A 20,776-nucleotide genomic window follows, 5' to 3' on the forward strand; every position below is an offset into this window, starting at 1 on the left:
CCCTTCTTAAAACTTCATTAAGGATGAGATAACCAGGCATATCAGGCAGGAATTTATATCCACAGCACTTGGGTTCAAAAAATGTTAAACATTTCTTGTGTTTCTCCAAATCTAATTTGAATCTATTCTGAGCTCCCATCCAGCCTGGTTTGGTGGGGCAGGAAGTGGCAGGAGCGTGGGGGGTGGGGTTCAATGTTAGTTCTTGCATAAAAGTCAGTGGCAGTTTGGTGAAGTTGGAACAACAAGAGAGGTCTACCCTAGGCAGTGCTGAATGGTGCTCAAGGATGGAGGGAACCCAACAAACCAAGAAGGTATCTGGAGACCGAAAAATGAGGCAGTTCCATGTAATCAATAGATCAGTATTATAGGGTAACTTACGTACAGGGTAGGATGGGGCAGGGGGCGATCCAGAAGCATTAGCAGCTGCACTCAACACTGCAGAGGGGCTTCTGGGACAGTTTCATAGTTAACCTAGGGTTTGGGGGCCAGGGAGTCAGGGAGTGCATTCCTAAGTCAAGATTTATGATGAGTAATTAGTCTTACGGATGCAGGGACTACATCATGAAAGCCTTCCTCACTGGAGAGGAGCAGAGCATAGAGGCCACCTGGAACCTAATGATCATTAGATAATATCTATTAACTACACAGCCCTTGACAGCACAGAAGTGATTTACCACGTGGTACAGTCCCGGGTAGGGACAATGGAAGGACAGGAGGAACTGAACAGGCCCAAGATGGAGTCAGTTATGCTATCTGCCAACAATGGGGTGTTACCCAACTCCCAGAGTCTGTGAAGGTAGGTCACTCTATGTTACCTGGGACGGCCTGAGAAGGGCTTGTTTCCACCTAGTCTGCAGGTGTTAGTCTGGGTAGAGCACAGCTGTTTCCTGGTCCTCCTGCTTACAAGCTCTCTCCGGACTTCTCTTTCCCTTCCTCCCATGTTTGAGCCTTCTCTCTCCCTTCGGCCTCTCTTCTCTCTCTCCCCATCTCTGTCTTACACACACACACACACACACACACACACACACACACACACACACACACACACACACACCCTTGCCCCTCTCCCCTCTCTAGCATCTTCCCTCTATTTATTCTCTCTACCTCTCCATCCCCTGTACCTCTCCATCCCCTGTTCTCCCAGATTGAGACGGGACACAGAGCCCCTTCTCCAAACTCATTAGCATCTAAGCTCTGCTCTTCTTTACTTAAGGGTCTTTGCCTAATACAGGGGCAGCAGAGTGGTCTAAACCAGGGGTTGCCAACCTCCAGGGTCTAATGCCTGATGATCTGAGTGGGGCTGATGTGATAATAATAGAAATAACATACACAATAATATGCAAATGTCAAAAAGAAAAGTAATATGCTTCAGTCATCCTGAAACCACCCCCTCCCAAGTTCCATGTAAGCCTTGTATCCCATGAAGCAGGTCCGGGTGTCAAAAAGCTTAGGGACTGTCTAAAGGTACCTCACTTCTTTCAAAGCTTGTTTTGGCATCAGCTTTGAGTGCTTTAAGGGCTTAGGTTTTTGATATTCAAAATCCTAAACTCTTGCATTTTAATAGCTCTAGTTTTTGAAATGCCAGGAAGAGTTGGCTCTTGGGCCATCTTTAGTGGTAGTAGACTTCCTTCCCTGGGGCAGGAAGGCAAGATGTTCTTGGGGCAGGGGAAGGGCCCAGCATTCAAGGAACTGTGGTGGCAAGGTCTTGGTTACTACAATTACTGTATCAAAATATTATCTTGTCTCAGAAGGAAGAGCATATCATTTATTGAGTATCCACTATGTGCCAAACATCACATCAACATATAAAATGAGTCTTTTAAACAGCCTTTGAAATGGGGGTATGATCCTGTTACATTCATCACCTAATGAGAAAACAGGTACAGAGAGATAAGTTATCAGGTGCTTGAGGTCAAGCACCTGGTAAAGATCAAGCCAGGTTTCAACTCCAATTTTGTCTGACTCCAAACCCATGTGCTCTGCACCCCACCACCCTTAGCTCAGAATTTTGAGACAGTGCCCTTAAATTGGCTGTGTGGTTTTGGGCAAGTCAGCTCACTTCTCTGGGTTTCCCTTTCCCTCTGTGTTAAGGTAAGGAGTGAGGTCTTGGTGTCTCCTGCTCTTTCCAGCTCGAACCTTCTATGAATCCCAGGGCCTTGAAAGCCTCAGTGTTGCTCTCAGTAACTGCTGGTAAGCTGAGAGATCAAGATAAACACTGGGTTTTCACCATGGGGTCAGTCTTCAGTTACCACGCCCTCTATCTTCAACTAAATAAGAACTATCCTCTGGAAGATTCTACTTCGTGCAATAGGATGTAAAGTTATTTATAGCTGCATGGGGCCTTAGGTAGACACAGGTTGTGCTGAGCAGTATTTGCAGTGCGGTGGAAAGGGCGCCATGCAGTGGAAGCCAGCATTGTCAGCAGGAATGGAAAGACTGGCATATCCATTCTGGCCTGGGGCTGACTGGCTGGCCCTGGACAGTGGCCTCCAACTAGAGTAGGTGGCTTTGGCCTGTGAGTCGTCACTCTCCCACCAGTGCAAAGCCTGAGACCCTGATCTGTTCCTTCAACAGCAGGCTGCCCCCTTTGACCTGTCACCCCTCTAGTGCTACCCTCCACCAAGGTTGATCTTGACCTGATTCCCCTTCTGGATAGATGCAGGTGCGCAAGGAGGGTCCAGCACATAGGGAGTCTCACCTGGGCTCATTCTCTACTGGGTTTGCTAGAAAGAATGGCCCTGACCCACCCCCTTGCTCCCTGCCCAAGGACATCGGGACTGGGAGCCTTGAGCAGACTGTGGTCACCATCCCTTCTACTTTTACAACCAAACTTCTGAGCTCAAAGAGTGTCCTCTTCTTGTTATATCCAGGCTTCTTCCACCCGGGAGACCTGAGAGCTATTTATAAAGCCTGCCTTCAGTTCTGTGTGTCTGATCTCCTTTCTAGCCAGAGGACAGGGATCCCAAAAGATGGTGTCCTTGGGTGCCAGACTGGGCCCCTCATAGCTACTGTCACGGAACTATAAACCTGGAACAAGGTAACAGTTTTGAACAGTAGCTTCCAGTGAGATCTGAGTCACAAGGCAGCTGGCAGGGAGTCAGGTTCCAAACACATGGAAGAGGGGCCAGAATGCAAATCCAGGAGGTCTTGGACCCATGGGGGCACTGCACGGGGGAAGGGAGGAAGACCCTGCTGGGGGGAATTCCTCAGCCCAGGGCACAGGTGGCCTTTCTGCTTTTCTTGTGACCCTGTAGCTGCCCAGGAGCACCAAGGGTACAGACCAAAGGAGACCTTGATCTCCTGTGCAGGCTTGCTTTGTACCTGGAAAAAATCACCCAAAGAAGGAAATTCCCTTGGTACTTGTCAAAAATTCAGAACTTTTAATCAATTCTTTGGTTAACTGTTACAAGACAGAGACACTGAATGCATTTTCTTGGCTGGAAAACTGGGTTGACAACAGAGTACGCCTTCCAAGAACCAGGGATAAAAATAAGTTGTCTGTCTCCTCTACTGATATCAGGAGAGGCCCGGAGAGAGACGAGGGGCTAGACACCTCTTTCTCTGTTTTGGGAAAGGCATGTCCTTACTTGTTGGTTTGTTGATAATAGTGGAATGCCAAGCTGGAAGGACAATGATTTTCAAACTCTGCACAACCACAGAGTTCAGGGAGTCCCCAGGTGCCATCATGCAGGTAAGCAAAGGGTCAAACTCACCAGGGCATCCCCACCCTCAACTTCAACCAGAGCAGTTCTGCTTTGATTTGGTTATGTATTCGGGCTATGTCAGAATGGTTTCATGGCTAAAGAAATGTTTTTTGTGGAAACCCACGAAGTATTTCAGTGCCTTATTTCACAAGGAAAATAAATAATAGAAAAATAAGGTGCAGAGGGACTGACGTGTCCACAGAGCGTGAATGACTGAGAGCCTAGGTGGGCTGTAAGGGTCTTGGTTTTACCTGCCTCACCTTGCCCTATCCCAGGCTTGATCTCTTAATTGATTGCCAATATGGCATTTGTTTTCCAGGCAATCTCACCTTTCATATTTGTTTACTACTCATTGTTTCCACCTCTGATTTCAGCTCACAGTTTTTATTTTAGTTTGCTATGATATGGGAGGGAGAGGGTGGATAGTGGGTGGGAATCCTTAAGATTTCCTTACATCTTGCAATTCCAGCATGCATTAAAAGCCATGTTTTACCTAGGATCTACTTGTTATTTAGAGGGTTGGCCCTTATGAGTAGGTAGTCTGTCATAATGTGTGTGTGCTCAGTCACTCAGTCATGTTTCACTCTTTGCGACCCCATGGACTGTAGCCCCCCAGGCTCCCCTGTCCATGGGATTCTCCAGGCGTGAATACTGGGGCAGGTTGCCATTTCCTACTCCAGGAATCGAACTCACATCTCTTTCATCTCTTGCATTGGCAGGTGAATTCTTCACCACTCTGCCATGTGGGATGCCCATAATGCTGGAGGGAAAAGCCCTCATTCATTTTAAAGAATCCTGTTTATGGATTCTCTCTCGTGCTACCTTTTGTCTGGATACCTTCAGGTTTAAAGCCATATCATCTTGTTCCTTAAGAGAGATGGCAGGCCATGATACCTATAGAAAAAAATGAATAAGAAGCACAAGCCACGCTTTGTCTTCCCAGAGAGCATTCCTAGATTTTCTCCTGCTCAGAGGCTGTGGTCTGACTTGCTCTGACCACTTTTCTTTTCTTCCCTCCCGAGTTGATTACAATCTTCACTTGACAGTTTTGATCCCTTATCTTTAAATAGTGCTTTATAGATCATAAAATACTTACACATACACTGCCTGGCCTGATCTTCTTTGCACCCACCCCTCTGAGCAAGGCATCCTTGTCTCCATCTCAGCAGAAGACACTGAGGTCCAGAGAAGTCACCTGACTTGCTTAGGGACAGAAAGTCTATTTATTAGCAAACCTCCACCCATACTTCCTGACTCCAAACCCATTGCTTTCCCCTACGAAACCTGCTTTCCATGAGCGAGAAAAATAAGCACAATCAATGATTCATTCTTTATTTAATATTTATTGCCCATCCAGGATATAACAGGCACTGTTCCAGGCGTGAAGATACAGCTGACAACAGATCCCTTGCCCTCATTACAGTCTTGTTGTGAATAATAAATAAGCAATGATATAATACCAGAGTGACAACTGCTATGACAAAAAATTAAACAGAACATGGGGCTGGATGAATGACATGAAGAAAGGAGCCGTGGGAAGAACCAGGAGAGAAACATTCCTGGGGAAGCCCAAGGCAGGACTCAACTTGGCGGATTCTGAGACCCACTGAAGGACTCTGTGACTACAAGGGCCCACCAACAGGAAGAGTGGGGATAGATGAGATGGAAGAGGGGACTGGGGACATGCTAAGGGTGATGGAAGGGGGACGTCTGAGGAAAGTCGAACCCTCGGAAGTCTGCTTCCCTTTTAAGGAAGAACCTGTGTGTTGATGAGCACCAGATATTAACATGTGTCTCCCTGTTTGCCCGTCTCTTTCTCAGGCCTACAGGTTTTCCCAGCTTCCTGAAATGGTCATGGGCTCTCCGCCTCCACCTGTGCCTCCGCGGACGGGCCCTGTGGCTGTCGCTTCTCTCAGGCGGTAACACATTCCTTTCTTTGCCTTGTTTGGAATATTTGCAGAGGATTTGGTCCTGTGAGCCCTGCCCTGACATGTTTCCTTCATGCCCCGCCCCATTCGGGGGTGCACCACCTGTACAGACAACCATGTGACCAGGGTACCTTGAATGCCATGAAGGAAGTGGGGGCCACATCGGGTTGGCCTATTTTCTTACCATTGAAAATGGAAAGTCCCGTAGAACCCACAATTGAAAAAACCCAAGGTCAACTGCCCCATACCCTGAAAACCCCATGCCTTGACATTGAGCATCTAAAAATTACTCCAGTTTGGGCCATCACGACAGCTGTCTCAAGTCTGGGCACCTCTTGCCGGTGTGTGCGTCAGAGGACTCCTTGTTACTGAGGGGTGGTGTCCAAGAGGCTGGGGAGCAGTGTGTCTGGGCTCCTGCCCTAACTCTTGCTTTCCAAGATGGGGAGGCTGAAAGTACATGAACTTGGACAGGTCAGCTGGGAAGCATATATTCAGCATTCTCTTTGCTCTGTAATACTATAAAAAGCACATGCTTTAAATATAGACAGGAAACAACAGCCAAGAGCACTGGGGAGGTTGGAATAGTCAATATGTCCGGGGCTGGGAGAGATACTGTGCCCTGGGGTCCATGTGGGCCACCGCCCTGGCCTTCCTACCGCAGCCTCCCCCAAAATGCTCCTCACACTCTATGTGGGCCAGAGGTCTGAAGTTTGTGAAAATGGTGAAAAGAAATGAGTTTTCCTCAGAAACAACCTTATCTTCATTTCTAGCAGTTTAGGATGCTGAACTGTGTGTAGGTACCACCCTTTGACCCCAGTCAAGCTCAGAGTGGGGGGTGGGGGTGGGGACAGCAGACCAGGGTTCTACCTTACCGGCCTGTGGCCTGCTGTGTAACCCCAGGCACGATGCCTCACCTGTCTGGCTCCTCTTTCCTTATCTGTCAAATGAGAGCAAAGGCCTAAATGATCTCAGAGGCTTTCAGTTCAGTTCAGTTGCTCAGTTGTGTCTGACTCTTTGCAACCCCATGAACCTTAGCATGCCAGGCCTCCCTGTCCATCACCAACCCCCAGAGTCCACCCAAACCCATGTCCATTGAATCAGTGATGCCATCCAACCATCTTATCCTCTGTTGCCCCTTCTCCTCCTGCCCCCAATCTTTCCCAGCATCAGGGTCTTTTCAAATGAGTCAGCTCTTCACATCAGGTGGCCAAAGTACTGGAGTTTCAGCTTCAACATCAGTCCTTCCAGTGAACACCCAGGACTGATCTCCTTTAGGATGGACTGGTTGGATCTCCTTGCAGTCCAAGGGACTCTCAAGAGTCTTCTCCAACACCACAGTTCAAAAGCATCAATTCTTCGGCACTCAGCTTTCTTTATAGTCTAACTCTCACATCCATACATGACCACTAGAAAAACCAGAGCCTTGACTAGACGGACCTTTGTTGGCAAAGTAATGTCTCTGCTTTTTAATATGCTGTCTAGGTTGGTCATAACTTTCCTTCCAAGGAGTAAGTGTCTTTTAATTTCATGGCTGCAATCAGAGGCTTTGGGAGTCCTCAAAGGTGGCCAGGCGTGCAGAGCAGAATCCAGGGATTTTCCCAGGATGGTTTTCTAAAGGAGAAGGTGATGCCTAGAAACAGCACGTGAGAAGCCAGGGCTGTGGGAGTGAGAAAAGGAGAGAAGGAGAGAGGAAGAGAGACCCCACAGTCCTGGTCCCCCACCACCCACCTCATGTGGAGTTTAATCAGCACAGCCTTGTCTGACCCTGCCTGGGGAATAGTTACTCCTGAGGGTTCTGAATTGGAGGAGCTTGTCATCAGTGATTCATGCAACATTTGCTGAAGGCCCGCACCTACTTATTTCTCCTTTCATGTCCTTCTGCACCGTTTGCCATCCTTGCCAAGTAGCAGGAGGTCACTGCCCTCCATAGGAACCCAGAGGGTTGGACCAGAGAGGAACCTTTGAGATGGAGTCACCCTCCCCTCTGAGGAAACTGGGGCTCAGAGAGAGAGGAGGTAGTTAGAACTCAGACCCCTGCCTATCTTGCTCCCTTGCGCCCCTGCGCAGAAGGTGGCTCTGTGGGCTGGCAGCCTGCCACCCGCTGTGGCTGTCTTTGCCTCCTTCCATCTGAATTTTAGGAAAGCCAGTGCCTCTGCCAAAGAGAAGACAGAGATTGGCTAAAGCACCCTTTGTACTAGGGGGGAGAGGCCGGTGCTCCCACCCCAGTCCCCTCTTCTTACCTGGCTTTCTGAGCACTAAGTGGAAATGAGTGTTAAGTGGGCCAGATTCTCTGCTTACCTGTGGAACAAAAACGTGTTCTCGCATTCATAACACTCAGCAAGCGCTAGGCTTCTGCACAAGAGAGCAGACCCCAGCCGGAGCTTCCGGAGCCTGGGGCTTCTTGCTTCCTGCTGCCGCTCTCCAGACGAAGCCTTCCCATTGGCTGCCGGTGATGTCATCGCCTGCCAGGTTGACCATCCCCAGCTAAGACCCAGTGCTAATTGCTTGGCTCATTTTTATGTGGAGATGAAGTGTTCTACTCCCCAGAGACAAAAGAGTCACCCACAGGGGAGCACTGACCTTGAATGTATAAAAATGACTCCAGCTCGGGCCACCGCGACGGCTGCTCCAGGTCTGGGCGTGTAGGCCCCCTTTGTCACTGGGGGGCCGGGGGCTGCAAACTCAGGCCCGAGGACCCAGCAGTCCTGTCGCTCGGAGGCCGAAGCGCTCGCCCGCTTCCCCGGTGGTGACCTGCCCCGGAGGCCCGCCTCACCTCGCGGGCCGCGGTCCCGGCAGGCGGCTAAGGTGGCCTCTCTCCCCGCCCAGGTCCACTTCGGACGTTGGCAGCAAGACTAGGATGGCCGAATCCGCGGGGCCCGAGCCCGCCCAGCTGCACGACAGCGCCTCCTTCGCGCAGGTGTCCCGAGGCCCCGTGTCCGTGGCGCAGTTGGATCAGTCGGCTTTAAATTACTCAGGTGGGCTAGAGGAGAAAAGCCTGGAAGAAGCCCGCACCCTGCCCCAGCATCACCCCCTCCACCTCTGTTCTTTGCCTTCCCCTCTCTCCACCTCTGTCTGCCAGGCTCAGGGATCAAAGCGACTGTATTTCTGGGTCCCCGGTAGCCATGGCTAGGAGAGCTACTGCTTTTATTTGTTTACAATATCTGAAATCTGACAAAATACTAAGATATATTACAGTCAGGGTGGATGTTAACATCTTTCCAGACCTCAGACCTTTAAAAAAATCATTTCCAGATACAACTGCCTACCCCCAACTCATTCCCCTTCTCCCCAGAGGTAATCACAGCCCTTAAGTCATAGATGTTAAAGTTTCACTACTTCACAACAATATAATGTATTAATGCTCTATATATTTTAAATTTACATAAGTGATGTCAAGCTATACCTTTCCTTTTGCTATATTTTCTTGACTAAACATTGTTAGCAAGGGTTCTCCAGGTTGCTACACTCATATTGACCTAATTCATTTGTTTACACTGCCATGTGGTATTTCATTATGTGATACGCCACAGTTTATCCTGTCCCCTAATGAGGGACATACTGGTTGTTTCCAGTGTTTCGCTATTACAAACAATGAACATGGAGGTTTGGACATGCCCTAATGGGTTTTTTCTTTAGGTCAAACCATTCCTTTTAGGCTAAAACACCAAGTTGTCAACACTTATTAAAGGATAGTGTGTCCAGAAATTCCACCAATGAAACCCATTCCTTTTGGTTCCTCTTCTTGACTCTTTAAAAACACCCATCCTTCTGGGAGGAAAACCCTTGGCACCAAGGTGTCATTTCCTCTTGCCAGCAGATCAGGGGTGTGGGATGGGGTTGGAGGAGTTGGTGAGGGCTTGGCAAGGGGAGTTGAGCCATCGCTTCTCTAGAAAGCCAGGTCCGAGTCTCAGCAGATGACTCTACTACTGTCTGGGCAGGAGCGGGGGCTGAGGCTGCAGGTGGAGTTCCGTTGCCCTCCGCCCCCCAGTAGCTCCTTCCCCAATGCCAGAATCCTATTTCCCAGCTTCCCCGAGCTTATGCAGATGTCAGCCCAGTGGGCAAGGTGCTGGCTTAATCTCACCCATCCATCTCCTCCATGCTAGGTAATACAGTGCCGGCAGTGTTCGCCATCCCAGCTGCCAACAGACCTGGTTTCACTGGCTACTTCATCCCGACGCCCCCCTCATCCTACAGGAACCAGGCCTGGATGTCCTACGCCGGAGAGAACGAGCTCCCCAGCCAGTGGGCTGATTCGGTGAGACCCTCACTGATTCCCTCGCAACTTTACCTGCTTGACACACTTCAGGGTGAAAATGAATGTGAGGCAGAGACTGAGTGTTTTGTTATCTCAGGCCCCCTCTCACCAACCAGGTGTTGAAAGTTAGCCTTTAGAAGAGACAGTTGGCGGGCGGAGGGGGTTGGGGTTGCGGGGGTCGGTGGTGGTGGTATCCTTTGACAGAGATGTCTGAGAACCACTTTCAGTCAGATTCCACCTCTTCCTGGAGGGCACCCTTAATCAAAAACATTTTTATATTAACTGTCATTTTTTGAGTATTTTCTATATGCCAGACACCACGTTAGATGTTCTATTTATGTTGTCTTAATCTACACAAGGTATTATTGTAGGTATTATGTAGGTATTATTGCTGTTCCCATGACATATCCAGCATTCAGACCTGCATCTTCCCAGCTCCAAAGCCTTCACTAAGTTTGTTCCTTTCAACTTTAAAATCCTGTAAGAATTTTAGATGCAATACCAGAAGAAGTATTAGAAACCCAGGACAGAATTTCTTTGCATATAGATCCGAAGGCTTTCTGCATGTCTTCAGCTGATGACTGTCTTGTCACAGTCCCCTGGTTTCTTCCTTATATGTATGAGTAGGAGTTTATGGCACAGTCGACTTGGCCCAGCCTAGACCAAAGAGGGCCAGCGACCAGCTGAACCTGAATATGCACACCCAATCCTGCCTTTCAGCCACCTGTTAAAGCACTGCCAAATGAAAAGCAAAAATCAAGCAAACAAAAATAGCACAGTGATGGCCCCTAGAGTGGGTTGCTCCAGTCCCTGTGTGAGACCATCCATCATGGATAAGAAAGGCAGGCTGTCTTCTGAAGGCCTGTGGTGCTGTATTCATTTTAGGGTTTGTTTCAGCATTTGTCAATACACATTGACACCCAAGGCCTGTGTCCACTTTTCTCTCTGTCCATACTGTCTACCCCTACAGGTTCAGTTCAGCCCCAGCATTGGTGTCTGCTCTTACTGTAGTGATGCCATATTTAAACAACATCATCAGGGTAAAACTACCCTACATATTTATTAATTTTCCTGATGATCAAAGCTTATCCCTGAGCTTCCCTGGTGGCTCAGTGGTAAAGAATCCGCCTGCCAATGCAGGAGACACATGCATGTTATCTCCTGATCCCTGACTCAGGAGAATTCCACATGCCACAGAGCAACTAAGCCCACACGCCACAACTATTTGAGCCTGTGCTCTAGACCCCGTGCTTTGCAACAAGAGAAGCCACCACGGTGAGAGGCCTGTGTAGTGCAAACAGAGAGTAGCTCCCACTCTCCGCAACTAGAAAAAAGTCCAAGCAGCAATGAAGACCCAGCACCACCATAAATAAATAAATAAAATCGTATATTAAAAAAGTTATCTTTTAAAAAACTCATCCCTTTAATTGCTAAAATATCTTTCAAATATGTGTTATTTTGAATTTAAAATTCTGGAATGAATTACATCCTTCTCCCCTTCTTTAGAAGAGAAACATTATTTAATTTGTCTTTAACAAATGCTTCAACGTCATTATTATGCCTCACTGTACTAAAATGACATCTGTAAGATGGGCTCTGATGGTTTGTAGAATTACTTCCCCTACGTCAAACATCTCCAAACTATGCTTTTTGGAATTACTACAAGGCTTAGTATGGTTTTTCTTTCTCTGATCTTGCTCCCAGCTCACTCCTTCTATTGCTGCCAATGTCCCCACTTTCAGATATACTTGCCCTTAAATATGCTTTTCCTAATGTACTATTATCTGCAAATGAGGCACGTCTGAGCTTATTAGAGTTGTTTGTACAGTTGGAGTAAATAAGCGCTAAGAGAGTAACTAGAGGCATTCCCTACTGATAAATCTACACATCTTAGTGTGGGAGTGTTTGGCCTGTGTTCTGGTTGTTAGTGGGCCTTTTTTGCTTCCTTTGTCATGCTCAGCTCTTCTAAACAGCTGAAATCATGGGGTGTGTGTTGATCAGTTCAGCTTTGACTTCATAATTCCATTTGCAATCTAAACATAATGTGTACTTTTCAGAAAGTAGGTGATACTTAACTTGTGCTAATTAGGCAGTAAACCTGCAGCTTTGTCAGCTCACCCTCTGTGCAGGGTGCTCTGGGTTCTTGGCAGGAGTCAGCAGAGGTATTTACAAAACCTTGGTCCTTGCCTTCAAGATACTTACAGATAACACTTAGCCAGGCTTATGGCGACATAACTCAGAAGCCTCTGGGTTCATGTTGCCTTAAAGATGAAGCAAAGGGAACCCACCAAATCAAAACCTAATCTTCTGGACAGGATGACTTGATCACTGCACTCCCCTACCCCCATCCCCAGTGTAAGGGAGAGCTAGTTTCCTGTTAGCTGTTTTTAAGAGAAAAATGATTGCTACAGCCTAGATGGGTATTTCATGGAGCCCAGTTACCATCTGCAGGTAAGCAGGTATGGCCCCTTGCATGGAACACAGTAGCCAGGGACCAAGCTGGGAGGTCAGATGCTTTATTGCATTTGAAAGACAGCACAGGAGGTTCAGAGGGACCGGTTGTCAGCTTGAGAAAGATATTCCATTGGAGAAAATGTTCACCCTCTGGCATCACCGCCTCAATGGGCATGAGTTTGAGCAAACTCCAGGAGATAGTGAAGGACAGGGAAGCCTGGTATGCTGCAGTCCATGGGGTCGCAAAGAGTCCAACATGTCTTAGCAACTGAACAACAACTACATCCATGTGAGAAGAAAAAAGTGCCTACCATCAGCTGGTACTAGTGGTAAAGAACCTGACTGCCAATGCAGGAGATTTAAGAGACGTGGGTTCTATCGCTGGGTTGGGAAGATCCCCTGGAGGAGGGCATGGCAACCCACTCCAGTATTCTTGCCTGTAGAATCCCATGGACAGAGAAGCTTGGTGGGCTACAGTCCATGAGGGTCACATGGAGTTGGACCCTTATGCAAAGTCAGTGACCCTTCAGAGTCACTGAAGTGACTTTGCATGCACGCACACATGCATCATTTGGATGTCTGGCCTTCCTGATTCCAGGTATCCAGATGTAAGGAGCTAGCTTGCATAACACCTGGGCCTGGCTTGATAAATAGATTTCATTCTTGGTCCTAGATGGAGAGGGATTGGGAAGGAGTTACCAGGCTCAGCAGGAAACTGCTGTTGTCTATAGGGGATGCCTGCCATGGGCACTGGCTAGGCAAGGAGTGATGTTTGCCAGTCCTGGATTTTGGTCTACAAGGTGTGGTGGGTCCCACCTGCATCTCCTGTAAGAGAGGAAGAGTATGTCATCTCCTCATCTTTTGTACTTCTGAAGGGAACATTTCATGTAAAGATGGGCACAGTAAAGGACAGAAATGGTATGGACCTAACAGAAGCAGAAGATATTAAGAAGAGGTGGCAGAGGTGGCAAGAATACACAGAAGAACTATACAAAAAAGATCTTCACGACCCAGATAACCATGATGGTGTGATCACTCACCTAGAACCAGACATCCTGGAGTGCAAAGTCAAGTAGGCCTTATGAAGCATCACTACGAACAAAGCTAGTGGAGATGATGGAATTCCAGTTGAGCTATTTCAAATCCTAAAGATGATGCTGTGAAAGTGCTGCACTCAATATGCCAGTGAATCTGGAAAACTCAGCAGTGGCCACAGGACTGGAAAAGGCATTTTCATTCCAATCCCAAAGAAAGGCAATGCCAAAGAATGCTCAAACTACCGCACAATTGCCCTCGTCTCACATGCTAGCAAAGTAATGGTCAAAATTTTCCAAGCCAGGCTTCAACAGTACGTAAACTGTGAACATCCAGATGTTCAAGCTGTATTTAGAAAAGGCAGAGGAACCAGAGATCAAATTGCCAACATCCGTTGCATCATCGAAAAAGCAAGAGAGTTTCAGAAAAACGTCTGCTTCTGCTTTATTGACTACACCAAGCCTTTGACTGTGTGGATCACAACAAACTATGGAAAATTCTGAAAGAGATGGGGATACCAGACCACCTGACCTGCTGTCTGAGAAATCTGTATGCAGGTCAAGAAGCAACAGTTAGAACTGAACACGGAACAACAGACTGGTTCCAAATTGGGAAAGGAGTACGTCAAAGTTGTATATTGTCACCCTGCTTATTTAACTTATATGCAGAGTACATCATGAGAAACACTGGGCTGGATGAAGCACAAGCTGGAATCAAGATTGCTGGGAGAAATATCAATCCCCTCAGATATGCAGATGACACCACCCTTATGGCAGAAAGCGAAGAAGAACTAAAGAGCCTCTTGATGAAAGTGAAAGAGGAGAGTGAAAGAGTTGGCTTAAAAGTCAACATTCAGAAAACTAAGATCATGGCATCTGGTCCCATCATTTCATGACAAATAGATGGCAAAGCAATGGAAAAAGTAACAGACTTTATTTGGGGGGGCTCCAAAATCACTGCAGATGGTGACTGCAGCCATAAAATTAAAAGACGCTTACTCCTTGGAAGAAAAGTTATGACCAACCTAGACAGCATATTAATTTTGCCAAGAAAGCATATTACTTTGCCAACAAAGGTCCGTCTAGTCAAGGCTATGGTTTTTCCAGTAGTCATGTATGGATGTGAGAGTTGGACTATAAAGAAAGCTGAGTGCAGAAGAATTGATGCTTTTGAACTGTGGTGTTGGAGAAGACTCTTGAGAGTCCCTTGGACTGCAAGGAGATCCAACTAGTCCATCCTAAAGGAAATCGGTCCAGAATATTCTTTGGAAGGACTGATGCTAAAGCTGAAACTCCAATACTTTGGCCACCTGATGCAAAGAACTGACTCATTTGAAAAGACCCTGATGCTGGGAAAGATTGAAGGCAGGAGGAGAAGGGGATGACAGAGGATGAGATGGTTGGATGGCATCACCGACTCAATGGAGATGAGTTTGAGTAAACTCTGGGAGTTGGTGATGGACAGGGAGGCCTGGCCTGCTTCAGTCCATGGGGTCGCAAAGAGTCGGACACGACTGAGCAACTGAACTGAACTGAACAAGTGGAATCCATTGCCCCCGGCCTGTCCCAGCCACCAGCACCAAGTTAGTTAATGCTACAGAGCTGGAAGGTCTCAATAGTTGGACAGTGACCCTCAGCTCCAGCTGAACTTGAAGTCCAGGGAAAGGGGACATGGCGGCTTCTTTCACAAACATTGGGCTCCAGGTGCCTATCCTTCGATGATTTTCAAATTATGCTGCTCAGAACCCTGGGTTCTAAGACACTCCCTTCTGTGTACCATGCACAGTTCGGGGCACTGATGCACAGTGATAAGCAGGTGAGACACAGTTTTGCTTTCACAGTTGATGCCTGAGATGGGTGATGAAGTCATGAGTGATGACTAGTTATGCTAGACAAAGTGCATGGAAGGAATTTACAGGGAGTCCTTGACTAATATAGGGCTGGGGAAGGTCTCTCAGAAGAAAAGGAGTGTGAGCTGAGACCTGACAGGCAAATGCTGTGTCCTGGCCTTGGCGCTCTGTTCCCCCCAGTTAATTACCAGTGTGACCCCAGCTCACATGGCCCAAGGACTTGGACAGTCTGACTCCAGTTTTCCTCTAAGATGCAAGTGCAATGTATTTGCAACTTTGTCTTTCTTTGCCGGTCTTGTAGGGAAATTAAAGCCCCAAACTTTGGGACATCGCATCACTTCTTTCGTTATTCGGGTCCTCCTGGGTTCTCACCTGGCCCATTGATGTAGCCTCAGAACCTGTCTCCTCTCCACCTCCAGCGGGTCCACCTCCTACAGAGTGTTCCTTCCTACAGGACAGACCTTTCCTCTGCCTGACACCCCTGGTAGCTCCCAGGCCAGGCCTTCTCAGGAGGGTCATCAAAACCTCTGAAAGGGACTAGGAGGGGCCTGCTTTCTTACTACATGTTCACCCATCCAGAATTTCTGAATTATCACCCAACCTCATCCCACTCCATCCCCACCAGTTCCCATACACACATCTCTCTAAAGAATGGGAACATGATGAATTCCTCAGAAGTGGGCCATAGAAAACGTAACTCTGTAGCTTGGTATTCAGTGGCTTTCTGATCTGGTCCTGCCCACCCTTCTTCCTGAGCTCCTCCCACACCACACGCACTCTCTGTGGTCAGACCACCTTACTGAACCTCCCTGGGAACACCGTCGTCCGTGTATTGCCAGGCCTCTGCATGGCTCTCCCTCTGCCTGGAATGCCCCTTCTACCTTTTCTTCCACAATACAGCCTCTCCATCCTAGCCGTCTCCTCTCCAGACTCAGCTAAGATGCTTCTCCTGGAAAGCTGCCTTACTGCCCACATGTGTCCCATCCCCTGCAGCACCCCAGGGCCTATGTGATCCATGGGCACTTATCTCACAGTGATGCAACTAGCATTATGGGATATAAAAGTCTCTTGTGGATTACCCTGGAACAGCATCCCCTTGTGTGGCCCTGTTTCTGTGGGCAAGTCAATCCTGAAGTCTAAATCATTGTCCTATCCATATTTCTAGAAGTGTCCATATTATTGGCATAGAACTATCTTCCACTTTTAATGAAAAGAAAATTTTTTCAAGAAGCCCAGATCATATTCCAGATGCATGACGTGATAGTTCAGTGATTAACTCCCAGCCTTGAAGCTAGCCTGTCTCTGTGGCTTGTTAGCTGTGGCAGCTTTGACTGAGACAGTTTGTTTTTGTTCCCTCTTCTGTAAAATAAGGGTAACAATACCTACCTCTTAGGAGAATTGCTTTGAGAATTAAATGAGATCATGTTTGGAAAGCCCTTAGCACAGGGCTCGTTCAGCGTTAACTGTTGTCGTCAGTAATAAATCCCTGAGTCCTTTGAGGTCCTTAAAGAACAACATTTCTCTGCCTAGATGATGCTTATATTAAAAAGGTAGCCAGGTAGATTCAGATGTAGACTTGGGTATACGTGCCCACTGTTTGCACGAAGTGTAAAGCACCTATTTAATTCATTCAACCAGCAGAACCAGTGAGTCCAAGTCACCTATTTTTCAGACTCTAGCTTTTATATCTGCACAATGGCAAGTTGCCTTCCTTTTCTTCTAAATCTCTTTCCTTGTCCTCAATCCCCTCCTCCTTTGGTATCTAGTGTATCCTATGACTTGAACCCATTCCTGATACCTGGCCCTGTCTTCTGTCCCAACATGCTCTGCAGGTCCCCCTCCCGGGGTACATCGAGGCTTACCCCCGATCCCGGTATCAGCAGAACTCGCCCTCCAGGCTCCCTCGCCAGTACAGCCAGCCAGCCGGGCTGCACCCCAGCTTGGAGCAGGCCCCCGTGCCCTCCACAGCAGCCTCGCAGCAGAGCCTGGCGGACAACGACCCATCCGACACCCCCCTCACCAACATTTCCACAGCAGCCCTGGTGAAGGCCATCCGGGAAGAGGTGGCCAAGCTTGCCAAGAAACAGACAGACATGTTCGAGTTCCAGGTCTAATGCCTTCACCCCTTGAGACTTCCAGACTCTGAGGAGACAGGCTTTGGGTTCTGCAGGCGTGGTGGGACTGGAGACATGAGACGATGTGGGAGTCGTTCTCACCCTCAGTTTCTAAAAAAGGTGAACAGAGGGGCTTCTGGGGAACAGGAAACTCTCGAACAGTGGGATGCTTGGCCTATTCAACTGATTGTATGTCAGCAAGTCCGCATGTGGAACCGTATGTTTGATACTCTGTTACGTTAACTGTTTGAGCTGTGGGTGTATTCCCTCCCCTGCAGAGCCTTAGTCAAGAGAGACGAGACGCTTGCTAATCTGCAGATTCCTGTCCAATACCACATTTTAACAGGTCACCAGAAGGGGGAGAGCACAGCTCTATCTTCAGTGACCTCTGCATGTTAACTCCGTTTCTGTGTTAAAGGCAATGCAGGTGTGTGATGAAGCCCCAGACTGTTCTCTCATTCAGCCAGAACGGTAATTATCCAGTCACCTCCAGTCTCCAAGGGAGACACTGACTCCAGCCAAGAAACTTGAGTCCTTTTCTTTTAAAAGTTCATATTCAAAGTCAAATAAATTGGATGAAAAGCAGGACTGTCAATGACTGCACCTATACATAGTCCTGACTCTTCCCCCCACTCCCAATTAATTCAACAAAGGCCAAGAAAGAGAGAAGATAAGAGGGAATGGTGGATTCGTGTTGACAGGTTCTTTGAAAATGTGTTGTCATGATGGAAATAGAGTATTCTGCAAGTTGGGCTCTAGCTGGAAGAGCATCGGTGCTAAGAGCTTTTAGGATCCTACAAAAGAAAAACGGGTTTTCTTTGCCCTGCAGTGAAGGTAGCCTGAGAACAGAGCTTCTCTCTTTTTGGGGGGGACAATAGATACATCGACTTTTACAAGGAAACCTCTGTCTCTTCAACAATGATGTCCAGCATGTGCTGCCCAGTGATACAAAAGGAAATAGTCGTCGATGCCTATTGGAAGCAGGAATAGTGAACCCAGTCTCCCCAGGCTGCAGCCTCTGTTTATAGAAGCTTCTGAATGTAGAAAACCTGTTAATTTATGTTCAAATGTAAATAACATTTTTAAAGGTGTATGGAGTTAGCCAGTCCCCTCCCATACTTGTCCCCATAGTTAATAGACATAGGAGGACATTTGCCGCAATGGCGGGCTTCTGACCTCGTGACCATGATGTTGTAAGTTAGGCTTCCTGGCATGGTAGGTCAGCCTCCAGAGCTCTGAGTGGACATTGCCTTGCAGCCCTGAGGCACCAGCTGCTGACTGTCAACGCTGACTTCGGGTAGCCCAGGGGAAGGGACACCCTGGTTCCATCACCAACTTTGGGAGCTGTGCTCAATGTCAAGAGCTTTCATGGTGTCTGTTGGGGAGTGAGGTCCTTTCCCACCTTCACCCGTGATCCATCTAGCTTCACCTTGTATTCATTTCCTCTGAGTCCATCTTTCCATTCTCCTCATGAGTTTCTTTGGTCTTTATTGCGAGAAGAAGGTGGAAATTTTCAAATTGAGAGAAGAGTAGGAATGGAACGGATTAGAGTGAGAGAATCAAACTGTCAAAGCACAGACTTTTCAAAGAAGCTGTTTTTATTTCTCAATGGCAAATTGCCCTTTCTGCAATGTTCTGGAGATGATGTGTCATGGGCCCCCCAAACCAGTCTCTTGTTCGGATGATATTAGGTAGCGTCCTTTTGGTATGCTGGTTGATCTTTCATAGTGTTAGTTTTTTGTTACTTAAAAAAATCAGCTATAAATAAAATGTATTTTTGTAATTTCCATGTGTATATATGGTATATTTCTACCAATGGCCAGTTGTTGTAACCCAAAACCTAAATCAGTTTGCAAACACTGTGGACAGTGCAAGATTTTATTGACAGATTAACACAATGCCTAAGTCTATCCAAATAGGTATTTCAGTGCACTTGAATGAACAAAGAGCCAAAGAAACTCAGCCTTTTCATGCAAACGGTATGAGTCTGATAAAGTCAGCTACATTGTCCCGCCTTATCAATGATATTACTATCTCATCAGTGCAATGATATCAACCCAGTACTTCGTCTACTTGGTAAATGCCTGGAAATACTATATGTGAAAATGAAGTTTCAAGACCTTAGTGTAATTTAAAAATATACACATGCTTCCAAGACAGTATCTACACTTTGGATGTCCCAGTGACTCACAGAGGAGGAGCCCACAGTGTGCAGTGGTCTGGCTCCAGTTGGCTAAGAGGATGCCGAAAAATCATGGTGAGCTGTGCAGAGTCCCGTAAGATACTGAGTCAGTCAGTGGAGATGACTACAAATATAGCATGCTAAGTCAGACACTCTCTTAAACTAAACACCACAGGTTTAAGAGCAGTATATGGAAGGAAAACCTTAAGTTGAGGAGAAATCAGTGTGTTCATGTTGTCCCACCAATGCAAAGATGGTCGCCATTGTTTGATGTCCTGTGACTAAGATGGGGGTCCCTTTTCTGAAGAGTCTCCTGACAGTCAGGAGATGAAAGATACTTGGACGGCTGGCCCTGAGAAAAGGCAGGTGTTCAGAAGTGCCATGAGAGCCCAGAGACTCTGTGTTCCTCATGACCCTCCAGACAGTTGATGAAACCCTGAAGAACCAGAGGACCTTTGGTGACCTCCGAGAAGGAAGCCAACGTTCGGAGAAGTGGAGTGACCTGCCCAAGGCCTTCAGCCCGAGCCCACTTACTCGTGATCGGGCTTGCTTTCCATTTCACCATGCTGCCTGAATGCTTGTCTGTGATGCATTTCTTGAACTGTGCTAGGAAGTTTAAAAAGTAGACAAGGGTTATATGAGGGACTCCCTACATTCTTGCAAAGGAAAAAGATGATTGAATACAGTGTATAGAGGACAATGCATTTGTGGCATAATAAACATTTTTTGAAACTAGTTTCTATGTGAGTTTTCTGAGTTCATGAAAAGAAAAGCATTTTGGCTTTTTCTAGAGAGTGCCATCAAGGAAATGGGGTTCTCCACTGCCGTTGAAGACTTTAGGGGTATATTCTTTTCTTAGTGCCATGGATCCAAACAGGCAGCCTGAGTTGACTAATGACTAAGACAGGGTGGATCATGTAGGAATCAGTTCTCTGGTGCCAGAAGTTATATTGTGCATTTGTTAATTTAAGAATTCAGCAGAAGGGCTTGTATAATTTCTGGGTATTCTTGATGGAAGAATGGATAGGATATCATTGGATTCATGATTTTTAAAAAAAGGAAAAAAAACTCAGAGTACAGATGGAGGAGGCGAAAAATTTAAATACCTGACTAAAATGCTTCTCTAACAGGCAGGAACTAACAAAATATATCAAAAGATTTAAATCTTGATTACCAGTAAATAGGCTTCTTTTTTGTACATAACATGTAGGCATTCATTGTATAATGAATAAAATAACAGATATTATTTTAAAGT

General features: G+C 47.0%; 1 protein-coding gene across 1 annotated transcript in view; it reads left to right on the plus strand.

The window, feature by feature from the left end:
- The window catches only part of KIAA1549L (KIAA1549 like), a 286,023-nt gene extending 265,767 nt beyond the window's left edge, over nucleotides 1-20,256 (plus strand). The window contains exons 19-22 of the mRNA XM_081538083.1: nucleotides 5,526-5,623; nucleotides 8,459-8,607; nucleotides 9,736-9,887; nucleotides 17,058-20,256. Coding sequence (XP_081394209.1) covers nucleotides 5,526-5,623; nucleotides 8,459-8,607; nucleotides 9,736-9,887; nucleotides 17,058-17,339 — 681 coding nt within the window. The 3' untranslated portion in view covers nucleotides 17,340-20,256. The remainder of the gene's footprint in view (nucleotides 1-5,525; nucleotides 5,624-8,458; nucleotides 8,608-9,735; nucleotides 9,888-17,057) is intronic.
- Nucleotides 20,257-20,776: the final 520 nt, after the last annotated feature.

The sequence above is a fragment of the Giraffa tippelskirchi genome, chromosome 11, assembly GCF_054371585.1.
Source record: "Giraffa tippelskirchi isolate mGirTip1 chromosome 11, T2T-mGirTip1v1.2.pri, whole genome shotgun sequence".
NCBI classification, from domain to species: domain Eukaryota; kingdom Metazoa; phylum Chordata; class Mammalia; order Artiodactyla; family Giraffidae; genus Giraffa; species Giraffa tippelskirchi.